Raw genomic sequence first — 15882 nt, forward strand, 5'->3', positions numbered from 1 at the left:
TTGGGAGAAGAGAGAAAACATGGACTGCGGCTGGTTCTACACTATAATGTTTGGTGTAGGGCTGATTCGGGCTGGACGCAAATTCTCACAAATTACTCAAATTATTGCTTGCTTCTTACACGAGTAGTACCATTAAAAAAATATAGAATTGACAAAATGTCAGCAATGGCTGTTATTCATTATCCATCTTGAATTAACCATAGCTAGTCAAGGCTGATGTATGTATTCTAGTGGAAAAGGGTCATAGGTGTGGCGAATCAGAGAAGAACATGTTCCTGTTTATAAGACGTTGTTTTTGAAAGGTCTCCATTTCCGCCCATCAAGACTAAATGCAATCCCCGAAGTTTAAACAAAAACGGGATCAGCAGCATTTCAAAGCCTCTCCCGAAGGGGTTCGGCAACTCCACATAAGTGTGTATGCCAGATGTAAATGTAGAAAAATGTATGCATCTTAGAACAAACGCATATTGTGGATGTAGTCTAGATCTTTAACATTCTAAAGCAATGTATTTTATTTAAAACACTTACTGATCTTAACTTTAATCCCAGCCAACAAAGACTCAATTAAAAGGCACTGACACTCTTTATCAACCTGGCAGTACTTGGTACTTTGCTATAAGTCTGGACCGTTTCACCACAGTACCAGTGAATGTGGTGACAATAGTAGGTCAGATCTGATGTATGGGCTCTGTGTGTAGAAGTTGCAGCATCCACTTGAAGACCTCAACACCAGTCATTAGTCTTGTGTGAGAAAGACCTTGCACAGACTAGAAAGGACGTATGAGCACACACACACAGACACACACGCATGCAGACTTTCTGTTTTTTCTCTTTCGTTCACACACACAACATCCCACACCCATGCTGAGAGCCGGCCCGCCCTCTCCTGCTGGCATCTAACAGTGGGCACTACATCACTGTCAGCATCAAGACCACCAGGGAGCGGCTCCGGGCCACTCTCTCCTTGTAGCGCCAAGCTCTAAGCCTGGCCCAGTTGCTGAATTATGGCCAAGTTAGAGAGGCATATTGTAGTGGGGAGACGTTCCAATTTGTTGGCCTTTACAGAAAACAGACGGGTACAAATGGCCCAAGTGCTCGCTGGAAATCGGTCATTCAAGTGTCATTTTAACTCTGCAAAAGCCTAAGGGATATTGAGCACACTGACAAACACACACACACACATCATGTGTTGTCTCGGTTTCCAGCCGAACGGATGAATAATCATATATTGTCTCATAGTCTAATGGGATTACACGTTAAATATTCAAACAGAGCAAGTGAGTGTTTTAATGTATGACTTTTGGCCCAAAAGTTTTATTTTCCAGATGTAGTGTAGACACTTTTTCAGATATTCGAATGTCATCTCAAAGTCCCATATGGCAGTTTTGGAGTGGAACTGACTTTTAAATAATCAATTGTGCCTGTAATACATATTCAATTTTACAAAACAAGCAAACAACTTAAGAGGCTTTGATGCCAGCAACAGTTTTACAAGAGAGGATGTCACATTTTCCCAACAAGTAATGGAGCTTGAACTCATATATTCACAAGATGATGTGTTCTACAACCACAAGCCCTCCAGATGCCACAGTGCATGCCGCATCAATAACAAGGCCCGGGAAAAGAGCAAAAGCATTCACACACCACAGGGAGCCCCATGCCTGGTAGAGACAGACAAGGGTCGTAGGTTGAGTTCCCCTCTTTGCCACAACATGCGGCACCGTGTCAACGACAGCAATCAGACAGGTTTGTTCTGAGCTGCTGGAAAAGATGAAGGGGAGAAAAGAGGTGTGCATTGACACTTTCTCTAGGGTTGTCTCTTTCACACATGGGTGTACAAATGCATTTAAGCTGTAAACTGTGATACCTTGGGGTGTCACACCTTTCCCCACTCTGATACCTGGGGAATGTGTGATTAGATTCTAATGTTTATTAAGAGTTTGCATTATTAGAAGCTAACAAGGATTAAAGACATATTACTAGAAATGTAAACGGAGGCAACTTACCAGGAAAGGAAAAAGAGGCCTAGCCCACAGGTTTAAATGTATTTTTGTAAACATAGCCGTTTCTGTGGCTTATTGCCCATATTAAAACTGTGTTTTAGATTATTGAAAACAGATCTTTTTTTTAAACTCCGGCCAGGGTGAGGATCCTTAGAAACTACAGTACGTTTTCAGTGTTGTCATGCAGAAAGTTTTTGACTTCCAAATGGCACTCAAATTAATTATCTCCTTTGTAAGGCGTCACAAATGAGGCGGCATTTCATGTAATGGCGGACGTGGCCAAAATACTAACTGCTGATAGGACTTAATGTACAGTTACTCTTTCACTATAAGGAGGGGGAACAGAGGTGTCTGAATGCACTACAGAGCAATCAAAGCACCATTGGACTAAGGGGGACTTCCGGTATAGGTCGCACTCACACTGTCCATCCCTACCGTGCCCAAACAGGATCCACGGGTAAAGTCTCGTTCGTTTGACCAGTGTGAGTGCAACCGTACCGCGCCTAGCTGCGGCCCGCTTGCCGGCCAAGGACCGTTTGGGAGAGGTGGGCTTTTGTAAAGCCCGTTTGCACATGTACGAGCACGAGCATGCGCACGTGTACGAGCATGAGGTCTACGGCGGTTCTGACGTCATTTTATGTGCGCCTGTTCAGACATAGAAAAAAAAAAAAGACGGACCATGCGCGGACATTTAAATCAATGGCGGCAAAAGGTTCACGTTGGTGTGATGCGGTGGTGGAGTGTTTACTGCAGATTTGGTCGATGAAAATATTCAAAAACAGTCGGCGAAGACGCACAAGAACTCCGAGGTCTATGGAAAGATTTTAAAACAAAGCGACGCATTGCGATGACGTCAATCAATGCGTGTGATGTGTTACGGCGTGATGAAGTATAGGCAAGAAGCATTCGCGCGAGGCCCAGGCAGTGTGAGTACAAACGGTTTGGGGCGGATAGTGTGAGTGCTCCCATAGACTGTTTTTTTAGGCCTCTAATTGGCTAACTTCTTCTTCTTTGCGTGATGGTAGCTTTAAGGTCAGTGTTTTATCACCACCTGTGGGTTTGGCATCCTCTTGACAGTGCTTAAATGTGTTTTTGTGATTTCATTTGGACATAGATTTTTTTAAACAGCGTTCATCAGGATATGAACGAAGGAGGGGAAAGCTCTGTTTATAAAAATACTTGTGTATGTGTGGCCTGACACATTGACAAAGTGCACTCTGTGTTCTCTCTGATTGTCTTGGTCATTTTGTTTTTAGAAGCCAGTCAAATACGTACAGTACATGGCTAAGTTGAAAAAATGTATCAATCCATCAATGTTGCCTGCTGAGCCAAATCAGAGTCTGACAGATCCCGACGTATCTCGTCTCATGATAAATTTAGTCTCTAGATGATGATATACAGTCAGCTATGAGGGAAACTGATCTCTTGAATTGCACCTATTGGTCAATATGAACAAGAGCTCAGTTTCCACAGAGCCTAACCTCTGACCTTGCCTGCAGGGGCTTGGGAAAGGTCACAGTATAGGTCATGGTCGGCTCCGCCACAATGTGAACAGCCATCCTGGCGTGGGTTGTATCCAACGCTCAAATGTTTCAGTAATGTCATGACCTAAGGTCTTATTTAAAGCAGTCATACAGTTCAATTTAAAAAATGTTGCAACATGTGTATTTCTTAAAGCCTACGCAGTCAATGCTATATGCAAATTATAACATCGTCCATGAGTCTTAGATGTGGTTGCATAGCTAACCGACAATTGAATAAACATATCCCAAATTCAGATGCTGACATCTGCAGGGAAAAATATTTCAGATATGGTTAAGTGAAAAAATGTGGTGCTGGGCAGACTTTCTTCAAAGCATCTTTAGCCATGTGTTTAAACAGTGCAAAAGTATGCAATTTACTCCAATACATTTCCATGGATGTTCAATCAACGATTAAACCATTTTCAATTTCAAAATGTCATCTTCATATTTGGTAAATTGTGATGGATAATAATTTGCTATTTTATGAAATATGTAGTCCAAATAATTATTAAATTATTCAAAAACAAATTTGACTTTGAATTTCGATCAGTTCAACACATCTATATTCTAAAATCAGGCAGCCTTAAATCAATGCAAATCCTACGGTGTATTTTCACAATTTTAATTGTTCACTTATTTGTCTTTCTACTGTACTTCGTCATTCATTCTTTAAAAAGCTGCAAACAAGTGTCAAAATACAAAAATACAAGATTACATTCTGACGCTATATTCGGCGACTATTTTTCTCACAGGCACCAGCACAGGCTTGGCAGTGCAGGTCTCAGATCTGCCCTCGTCACCCCAGAGAGCAGAATCCTATCCTGGGAAGGGGTTCGAAGGACAGAGGGGAACAGTAAATCACTTCTCTTCTCAGCATTCACACGAGTGGTGAGCAGCTCTGAACCTTCACCACATACTAAGGACCTGTGAGAGTCCAGGTTGACACCTCCTCAACCACCCACCCCCGTATACACGAGCAGAGAGGATTGGGGTCAACCAGCAAAACGACCTCAGATGAGAAGCCCTCAAAAGAAGAAAGAGAGAGGAGAGCCCCACCCCCACCACCACCACTTCACTCCCCTTTTAAATCAGAGAGCATTACATCTGAAACGACATCCTTTCATCTCACATGCAAAAGAGACCAACAACTTAATTTCACTCGAAAACATGAGCGTGGAAGGACAGAGAGGGAATAATTAAAAAGCAACAAATAACACCATGTTCAATTAATGGGGATTTACAGTAGAAAATCCCTCTTTGTCAGCCATCCATATAACCGGCCCTGCTCTTAATACCATCTCGCCCTGTTCTTCATTTACAGCTGAATCCTCCTTCCATCTGCTTGGCCTGGGCCAGGGTGAATGTTTAAAGAAGGTTTGGCCCAGTAGCTGGTGGTGACACCTCTGCTGCTGTTAACAGGCAGGGTCAATTCCAAAAACCCTATTTCAGACACTTCCTTTTCCTTTTTCTCCTTTTTCCTCGGCTTTGCTGAAAGGAGGCAATGACATGAAGTACGAGGAAGCTCTTTTTTGTATCTTTCTCCCCCTCTTTTGCTTTCACCCCATTTTTCCTCCAAAGCCCTTTAATACAAACAGTCCATCTCTCCAACTCTCTATAAAGAGACCATCCAGCCTCCGTGGGAGCTTCCACCCCAGGAATTGGCGAATTCACATTATTCTTACACAACACTTTCTCTCTGTGGTGCTGTGCTCCCAGCCCAACCCAGCTCACTTCTCATTCATTATTTCATGCTTGTGTTTCTACAGATTTCCCTGTCGTATTCCTCTTCATTCTGATTTCTTCTTCTTTACCATTGCTTATAATCCCACCTTAATCTCTTTCTCGAGCCCATCGCTGCATCAAGCAGGCTTGGATGGCTCTTTCCTCATTTGTACTTAATCCAAATATTCTGGGTAGAGAACAAGAGGGTCAACTGATTTCGTTGTTCTAAGCATCACAGCAGTCTAACAACATACAGACAGACTGATGCGCTAAGGGCACATTCACACTTACCATCCGTACCCTGCCCAAGAATGATTCACGGCTAATATCTAGTTCGTTTGACCAGTGCGAGTACAACTGTACCAAGCTTAAGCACTGTACACTTCCTGGTCGCAGCCTGGTTGAGAGAGGTGGTCTTTAGTAAAGCACAAGTGCACATGTACGAGCACGAGCAGACTGCAGTCTTGAGACTATTTATATACGTCTGTTCCCCGCAACAGACATTTAAAAAGATGCAGCTGAAGGGTTTGCGGTGTTCTGATGGTGGAGTGTTTACTGCAGATTTGGTCAGATTAAAATGTTCAAAAACAGTTGGACAAAACAAAATCTCGTGCTGAGGCCCGGATCATTTCAAGTAATGTGAGTTCAAGCGGGCCTGGGCCGCCGGGGAGGAGGGAGGGGGGGCAATCACAGATCATCTGGGCCAAGTGTGAGTGCGCACTAAGAAAAAGAGACAGAGACAGGAGGAAGAGACCAATAGTTCACTTTTGACGCACTTGTCATTCTGTCTCCCTTAATTTATCCATCTTTCATTGTTGTAACAATACTGCAATCTGCCAGAGATATTACAACATGAGTCCAAGGCCTGGGGTTGCACAGAAAACTAGGCAAAAGCTTGTGAGGAGTAAAAAATAGATCAAAGTGTTTGTCGCAGCCCATTCAAATGCGATCATGACCCAATCACATTGTGTTCTTGCAGCGCTTTTAAGAGGACGGGTCAGTTGTGTGTTATTGTGAGTGGGAGCTAGCCTAATGAAAGGGACAATGCGAAGATTAGCAGTGCCAGCCAGGCGGCTCAAACTTCACCCTGGCTTTAATTGCTGCAAACAAGAAGAGATGTAGAGGCAGGGCAAACAGGGGACAAAAGAGCTGGGAAGGCACAGAAGGAGGAGGTAAGAGGAGGTTTGAAGCCTGGATGATAAATGGAGGTATGGCTTTTATGGAGGTGTAGTGTGTCCATCTGGTCCAGGCTGGTGTGGGATGTGACAAGGAATGTATGTGTGCTGGTTTGGGTCCAGAGGGTCGAGGCACCTCATAAACCACAAATGAAAGCAGAGGATCTTCTAATTGCCCTATGGTGGAAAAATATCTGTACCTTGAATGTGAAGAGCTTACTCAAATCAAAGTCCATTTACTGAATCACAAACATAGCATTTCTGATATCATCAATTCTCTAACTGGGTTTTACTCAGAGTCAAGTCAGCAGGTCGTAGAAAGTTTGGGATTTATTACCTCAACAAACAAAGGAGGTAATGGTTTGGCTCTGTTAATCAACAGTATAAAGAAACTACTGGCATGATTTTCATGAAGCTTGATGGAAGTGTGCAGCATATGCCAAGGGAAAACTCAATTGATTTTGGTGCAGATCTGAATCACAGGGCAGACACCCACATATTTAACTTCTTTTAACAGTGTGAAACAGGAAGCACTTTGAGTTCCCTATTGATTGTTTAAGTCTGAGAAGTACAGAGCTTGATATAAAATTGAATTGAATTGTTCAAATTGAAAAAAAATATGCCAACAACACAACAGAATTGTAAAAGTGACCGTTTTTTATTGAACTACACGTTGCTGCTATTCTTGACAGTGTATGCGTCCGCTCAGAACTTCTACACAGCATTTCTATCTAGCATTACACCATCTAGTTACACCACTTCGCCTAACACCCTGAAAACACAATATGTTGTTTTACATTTGTTTTATGTACATGTTTAACAATTTTGGAAGCTAGCTGCTAGCTAGGCTGGCCCCATTTGTGACCTCAGCACCACTTACGTTAGCTTTAACGTTGCTTATATGTAAACTTTAGAGGAAAAGTCTTACTTTTTTACCTGTTATTCAACAGCAGGTTCAAGGTATTTTAATGACCCCACATGTCTTCTGTCTTCGTGGAAAGATAACTTTTCACTGCCACAGTCTGTGCAGTACACTTAATGCTCATTCTAGTGCAGATGAGCATAAAGAACAGTCTGTGGAAATATTGTATTTTAATGTTTTGTCCTTGTTAAACTTGGAAAAAATCCAAATAGAAAGCTTTGCTTCTGTTTGTTTGTTTTTCCGGCTGAGAGTCTGAGTCTGTTTCTCTTCTCAGTCTGTTAATGAATGCAAATTTCCCAAAATGTTTAGGTATTTATTCTAATATCCATTTAGCGTAGTAGGTGTAGTGACTAAGGAAAACCGGAAAAAGCAGTGACCAAAATTTAGCATAGATACATAAACAAAAGGCAATGACATGGAAAATGTGATGAAGACACTTTTCCACAAGGCCACACAACCGGTCCTCCACTTGTAGTCATACAATTAGTGCTGGTGGGAACAGTTGGACTCGTGAGCCAGCTAGACTGTGGATCAATGTTTTTTTCCCCGTAAATGCTCTGTCCGCAACCAGTTAACAAAATTAGCTCTCGCAGGAATTACTGATGGTTAAAGAATAAGTCAATCTAATCTTCCTAAGCAGATCCTCTCTGATCAATATACTGGGTGTGTTAGTCATGTGGGCTGGCACCACAATAAACAGTTCAACAGAATTATGGCCTTTTTATGTGCTATACCATCAGCAGTGTAACATTTCTCTCCTCTCCTTTCATCCGTCCATTCTGTTTTTCCACTCCTCCCAACTTCCCAACTTTCAAAGAAATGCCTCACAAAAGCACAAGAAATTGATGCTTATACACTCATGGGTGATGACGTCATGTTACATTTCACCAATATTACCAAGCTCTGCATTGTGCAGACAGTGATGCATCAAAACAATGAAATTATTAGAGGACAAAGGGTTTATAAGGCAGCACAAAATACTGTATGTTGGATAAGAGCTTTTTTATTTCCCAAATGTCCAAACATTCCTATTAGCATGTTTGAGATGATTTAAACTTCTTTGGAAAGGTTTAATCAACCCATGGGACAATGCATTTTCTCATACCACATAGAAATCCTGTAATCCACTTAGGAGACAACCATGTTATCAATTTACAGTAAAAAAGCAACCAAGAACTAAGAAGTTATTGGCAGACACTTACCAGTCCAAAGCACGTCGATATGGCTGCCGAGGAGGCCGACAGGTTACGAATAAGTCCCTGATACAGGCAGTGGTGAAACCCTTCTTCACCTATCACTGTGATAATGCCATCTGAGCCGAGCGTCTGCACGGTGAACCCTGGGCCGACCACAGAGGACGGATGCAGGTCAAGGTGCATGTCCTGCCCGAAGGCAGAGAGCCGGTAGTGCAGAGAAGAAGAGAGGGACCTCCTGCTGCGATGACTTCGCCTGGTCAAATCGTGGGTCAGGTATCCTCCCTCAGAGTCCACCTCCATGGGGGTGACAAACACATAGTCTGAGGAGAAATGGGATGGAATGGAAGTCACATGAGAGTGCCAACTTAAATACTTTTCCAGGAGTTATATTGTGACTGATTTGTGATCTTTGGCATACACACTTTCTAACAAACTGCTTCATCTTCCAACATTTTCCATGATGTACGCGCCCTTTCACAAATAACCCCTTTCCTCTCCGTAAGGGGGAGGATCGCGTTGGTGGATGGGTCCCAAAACATAGGACTCTCGACCGGGGGACCGACATTTGCGTCCCAGAAGTACTAAGCCAAATCACTTTTTTTCTAATCTTACTAATCTTAACCAAATCGTTTTGTTGCCTAAACTTAACTGATAATGTAACAGTCATTTTGGTGCTTAAACTTAACCGTCACAGTCAAATATGTGTTTTCGTTTAACAGCAATAATACAATGTGATATTTTGAAAGAGATCACGGAACCCATTAATGAGAATACATGTGTGAACAGAGCAGCTCATTATGCGGGGAATTCACTGCGTGCAAATGGGCGTGTTGTTGACATTACTTGCCGAAACCGTAATAAAAGACTGGAAAAGAATTGTGATATCCACAGAGACAGCATCGAGAATATCTAAAGAAACTCGGTTGCTTAAATCATGACTTCAGTATAGTCTGAGTCATGTCCTGCTTCCTACACACTCTGCAAATGCCACCCCTCGTTTTAACCAAACAGAGTATTTTCAGTCAGTGCGTTTGCATGCACATCCATTACCCGGTTAAGGGAATAATCGAATTATTGAAGTTCCCCACATATACATGAAGGGGAGTTGAATGGGAAAATGACAGGGGTAACTTGACCTCTGGTACAGTAGGTGGCGCGCCGGCAACATACAGCTGGTAGGATTACGGCATTTATTCCAGTTCACCTTTGACCAAATCACAAGCCGGGGGAAAATGGCCAACTTTTGGACAGAATTACGAAAGAAACGGGTCTTCTTGGTAGTGCTGTTACTTTCCATGGCAAAGTCCTCCCTCGGCTTTAAGGCAACTCTATATTGTTGTTGTTTTTTCCCGTTGTTTATGGCGCCAGTGCTTCCTGTTTTATTCTATTTCCGGTTCAGAAACCACTGCTGCAGAGTGGGGAGGGGGGACGGAGCATGCACAGACGCAAAACCCAATAATAATCCGGGAAGGCTGTTAACATGCACGAATAATCAGGGTATTGGAGAAGTTATCTAGATCTGTTAACCGGGGTATGAGAACGATTTTACCGGTGCTTACATGGTGTTTGAGAACCTAGAGTATGCCCTTTACCCAAATATAATCAAGTTTTTAAACCACATGTAAATGCACGCAACGAGTGAGAATGTGTCTGACAATGAGAATCTACTGTTGTGTGTACTACATGTGAGAAAGGGAAACTCCAAGCAATGTCCAGACCTGATTCTCTGGAAGATTCTAAAGATCTCTCTCAAAGGACAGAGTCTTTGTAGTGATTTTTCATTTTTGCTATCTTTGTTTTGTGGAGTGTTAGGGTTGCTGTAGGCCCTGTCTCTACATGAGAGAGAGAAGCGGTTTGTATTTCTGTATGTATGTTAGATAAAAAATATAATACTTCTTGTTTTGACAATGTTATTATTTTGTGTTGTTTGTTATACTGTGAATGCTGAAAATGAATAAACAGAATTCTCAAAAAAAAAAGCTTGCGGTTGCTTTGCATTGTGGTTTTATCGCTGTAAAGGTGACGTTGGTGGAGACACTGTTTTACACCTCAAGAAAGCCATATATGTGCTCCATGGCAATTACTGTTGAAATTTTAGATAGTTGAAAAAAAATAAATCAAACTACATCATAGTTGCGCTCAAAACAACTCAATAGCCAGTTATATCAAGTAATGCATGTAGAAACACAACATCCACCACGAACATCTAAACACATCTGTCGCCTGTCATTAAGATGACAAGCTTGTGTCGGAGTCCTCAGCGCTCAGCTGCTGCTCAGAGCAGAGCACTTCATATGGATAACAGATGGCTTTTAACAGAAGCCATAGCACCAACATCATACTTCCATGCATATCAGATATGGGTCAATATTTTCAGAACCAGAGGTTGTGAATGTATGATGTTATGATTTCATGCAGTTGTCATGGTGTTCCAGTCAAATAAAATGCTAAAACGATTTATCTACTAACTATTTCAATACAGAAGAGCAACAAAATACGTCAACTTTAACATCTGTATACAGTTTTTTCGTTGTTTCCTCTCTCTTTCAGCCTTGTCCATTTCACAAAGGCTCTGACTTTCTGTATGTTACTTGAACCCTGCTGGGACATTTAGAATGCTTTCTTCACAAAAAGTCCACCTTCACTCACCACTCTGTAAATCTAGTATACAGTATGTAAGTCATCTTAACCTTCTTCCTTAATTTCTATGGGTCAAAGCAGACCTGAGGGAATCCCCTGTGCCTCCACAGCCATTGCAGCAGTGTCAGGTAATAGACCTAAACGGGGATTCCCTAACAAATTCACCAAATAAGCACCCTGTTTGACAAAGATTTTGTAACATTACTAACTGTTCCATTCAAGACCCTCTTTGGGAACCACTGGTACAATAACTAAGCACATAACTACCATTTTAGCTATTATAGTCTACTCACATTCTTTCTACAAACGTGGACTCAAGCCAGCTGGAGGAACCATCCATCAAAAGACAAGCACTCACCGTGATTTAATCCGTGGCTTTCGCTGGAAGAATAGCTGGCCGTAACGGTGTGGGAGGTGTGTGAGCAGTAAATGTGCAGCGTCTGCAAAAAAAAAAAAGTAAGTATGTACTAGAAATAAACAAATGGACAGGTAGCAACAGGTTGCAGGCACTGGGGGGGAAAAGGAAAGCTAACAGATGATAAATGGAGTTCCTCTGTGGTTGCACTCGGGTTTAATTTGGGATGACAATCACTTGTCTTACTTTTCACCACGACCAATGACCTAAGCAGTCCAGACACAACTTTGTTCTTTACATGTCATGCTGAAAAATCGACAACTGTTTGTTTGTTTGTTTTGGTCCTAAACTAGATTGGTGCATGTGGTGGATTTAAAAGTGTTTTAATGAAGTGTCACGTGCCTTGATAATATTCCAGGACAAGAGGGTGGACAGGAGCTTGACTGAGGTGCAGCCGACCAGCGGGATGGGTAAAGTCCATATCAGAAGAAAAAGGCAATCCATGGTGATGGCATGCAAGCTTACACCTCCCCCGTTACCTCCTAAGAGAGCGCAAAAGTAGTATTAACCTGCGGTATCGCATAATGCAATATGCACGCATTGTTAAGTGGTTCTGTTCCCCCGCTTTGCTCGTTCAGGTGAAGTCGACAGGTTGCAGCAGCCGGTGGTGCGCACAAACGCAGCGCGCACTCATGAGTGTGTGTGTTTGTGTATGTGTGTGAGGAGAAGCGGTGTGTAGCGGTGTCGGGGAACACCGGGAGGAGCGCTGACTGAGCACTCAGCTCGGGCTCTGTGTGAGAGAGTCGGCGAGCAGGATGGAGCACAAGTCAGCGGACAGCAGCCAATCAGCGCGCAGCATCATTTACCACGCATAGATAACAGAGGAGGAAAAGAGATTCTCCTCTTGGCAGCGGCAGGACTACTGCTGCCTTCATGTACCGCTCGTAAATCTCTAATCTGAAAGCTTCGTGAAAAGCACTGACTTACTGGTTTGTGTGGTTTCTTTCTTTACAGTGGCAGAAGTGAGGTGAGTTTATACACACCAGGCACGTGACTATTACAGTTCTTTTGTTTTAAAAGAAGTGTAACAACAAAGACATAAACAACAGGCAACAGACAATAATGCACCTTCAACTGTTGTATTGTTCTTGTATTTTCTGCTTCTGTCGGTGGTTAGAAGTAGCAGTGATGGAAAGTAACTCTGATCAACTCCCAAATGAAGAATTCTTATATGTTATTTCCATGGCTGAGGAGACTTCAGTCAATATATGGGAACATGAGCTACTCTTTCTCTCAAAGGGAGAAACTGAATTAAACTTGTACTGTATAGTATAAAGTGTGCTCCATAGACACCGAATGGGAGTCTGATTCTGTTTTCTTTTTTATATTCAAATAAGCTTTATTCTATTATAGTGTTGTCAGTTGTGAAACAAAAAAGGGTCTCATATACTATACTCGATTGGAGTAACATTTGTGTAGCTTTCCTTTCCCCACACTTTTCAGGTAACACAAATATACAGATCAGCCAGATGGCGTTGATGTAACAAGGAAGGCCAGAAGCGTGTTTTTTTTTAAATCTAAACTTGTGATGCTTTGGCCTACCTTTGCCCCCTGAGGGAAATTTGTGATTTGTGATATTGGGCTATATAAATAAAACACACTTTCATTCCTTAACTCAGTTCAAATACAGTTTACACAATGATTCAGCATGGACTGTTTTTTCACCCTCCGCAAAGTTGATAGGGTTTTCCAATTCGGTACATATTATGTATAAATAAAGTAGTGTAAAAGTTATAATTTGGACATTTTATTTTGAATCATATTATGGTTTGTGCTTATTATAAAGCAAAAACAGACTGAGCAAAAAAAAAAAATTCCAAGAAATTGCTCTCACCATCAGACTAAATATTCCCACAATACAAATATGCCTACAAATAAATGTGTTAGCATTCATATTAAACAACATGGATAGTTTGCACTGGACCACAACAGTCTAGAAGTATAAAAAACAACATACCAGTGCTCTTCGGGATAATCAATGGTCAGAGCTGAAAGACAGAATAATCCGAGACACTTCAAAGCCATAAATAAGTACAAATGCTTTGCTGATCCTGCTTTGAAACCAATGCATTTCCACTTCAAAACAAGTCTTCATCAGGGAGTGTTGCGCCCACACATTTGGTCACAGTCTATCTGCAGTGGCAACTTTTGTTTTTACTTTTCTAAAACTCTGCCGCAGACTCCAAAACATTTTGCACGCAGGATATTTCCTCTCCTTTGCATTGCAGAAATTTAAATTGTTGTGGCTGGGCTGCACATGAACAACTGACAGCGCTGCTTAAGGCTCAATACCCTTCATTCTAGCTATACATGATCATTTGGAGGATTCCCTGAAGTTTGTCATGCCACATTAGTTATGCCAAATTAAGTCTTACATAATGTTTTCTGTATGCATGGACTTTTTACCTTATAATGTGAATATTTCTGACAGCTTTTTAAGGCAGCATTATGGTTATTCTCACTTGCAGCAGCGTTAAAGGGAACATTTGTCATCTTTTATGTGCATCAATGTTAATGGTAAATGTAGTAAATTGAAGCAATAAAGTCCTCAGCCCCAAAGCTGCATTGCAAAATCTGTTGCTCTTCCTGCATCCAGTGCCGGCTTTCTCCAGATAGCCAGGAGGTTCCCATTAGATGCCACTCAAACACAGAACTTCCTTACTTTCTTCTGAACTAGAAAAATGAGGCAGGGGCAGAGGAGGCAAAGCTTTGCCCGCAGCAGCAGTCAGTGCGTTTACATGCACATCAGTAACCCGAAAATAGCCGTACCCTGGTTAAGGGAACGATTGAATTATTAAAGTTCCCCTAGGCCCTAGTATACATGAGCAGAATTGAATGGGAAAACGACGAGTAACTTGACCTCCGGTACAGTAGGTGGCGCTCCGCCAACATACAGTTGGACTGAATACAGCTTTTTGTCCCCAGTTCACCTTTGTTAAAATCGCATACGGATGACTTTTGGGCAGAATTACAACAGAAACGGGTGTTCTTGGAAATAATGTTACTTGCCGTTGCCAAGTCCTCCCTCGGTGTAAAGGTAATGCTCTATTTCTTCACATTGTTTTCGGCACCGTTGCTTCCTGGTTTTTCTATATCCGGGTCAAATGCCAACGCAGAGTAGGGAGCATGCACGAATAATCTGGGAACGGAAGGAGTTCTCTCGGTCAGTTAACTGGCGTATGAAAACTCGGATTTTAGCCAGGGGATGGTGTTTACATGTTGTTAAAGAAACCGGGGTTTGCCCTGAACCTGAATATAATCCGTTTTTTAGAATGCATGTAAAAGCACTGACTGTGTTACAGCTTTGATGATCAGTGTGGAGGGATTCATATTTAAATGAACCGCCTTGTGTGAGGACAGGCTGTGACCGGTATGGGACTTAAGGAAATAATAATTTAATCAGCGAACTGCTATCCGACCAACAACTCACTTTACTGCCTAAAAACGCTATATGGACCCAGGCATATGATAAAAAAGGTCATGTTGAAGTGTTGCACACATTTGATTGGATTGGATTGTTAAAGTATGTGTATAATCCTATTTTTGTGAACAGGTGGTCCTGCAGTAGCTTATTCCATTCTGATGGCTTGCAAACACCTGGATAGGTAGCTGGAATGCACAGACAGACACACAGCTGAAGTGCAGCCAGCTCACTACACAGATATGCACACTCCGCCGAGCAAGGCTTCTCACAGCTCTTGCCAGCTTTTCTGGCAAGGCACAAAGTGCTGCCAGAATAAAACATCACCTTAATAACCCTGCAATATTCTGATAGGGTTTATGAATGTCTGCACTACTCAAAGGTAAAGCTAAATCCCCTTAGTGCCATTTTTTATAATTTATGGTATTAATCCTACAAATATCAGAACAGCTACAGTGACACTTGCATAGTATCTTGCCAAAATGTAATTATATCACAGGGTAAAAACCTATGCGTTTGTGCTTTGTATTGCAAGCAACATTAAACATCAAGGTGAGAGGATAAACCAACATGTGCCTCTTTGAGGTGTGAAACAGACTTGGAGAGCATCTGCCCAAGCACTTATAGACTCGAGTGGGGAAACCCTGTCTTTTGATATACATATTTTCCAGTGCATGTTGTGAAACAGTTGCTGTTTTTAACATGTGGTTAACATTGTGACTTAAAACTAAACTACTAGGTAAGATTTAGAAAAAGATGATGCTATACGTCAAAATAAGTATCTTTGCTACAAAATGTAAGTTTTGTAGGTAAGTTAAGTATACAAAGTAGGTTAAATGTAGTTGCATAAAGAAGTCAAGGTTGC

At 41.9% G+C, this 15882-nt stretch overlaps 1 protein-coding gene across 1 annotated transcript in view; it reads right to left on the reverse strand.

The window, feature by feature from the left end:
* Positions 1-11597, reverse strand: part of adamts18 (ADAM metallopeptidase with thrombospondin type 1 motif, 18) — a 67406-nt gene extending 55809 nt beyond the window's left edge. Inside the window, exons 1-2 of the mRNA XM_083918866.1 lie at positions 11540-11597; positions 8548-8861 (exon numbers count right to left, since the gene is read on the reverse strand). Of these exons, the coding sequence (XP_083774992.1) occupies positions 8548-8841 (294 nt within the window). The 5' untranslated portion in view covers positions 8842-8861; positions 11540-11597. The remainder of the gene's footprint in view (positions 1-8547; positions 8862-11539) is intronic.
* Between the last annotated feature and the right edge of the window lie 4285 nt (positions 11598-15882).

The sequence above is a fragment of the Echiichthys vipera genome (assembly GCF_963691815.1).
Source record: "Echiichthys vipera genome assembly, chromosome: 1".
NCBI classification, from domain to species: domain Eukaryota; kingdom Metazoa; phylum Chordata; class Actinopteri; order Perciformes; family Trachinidae; genus Echiichthys; species Echiichthys vipera.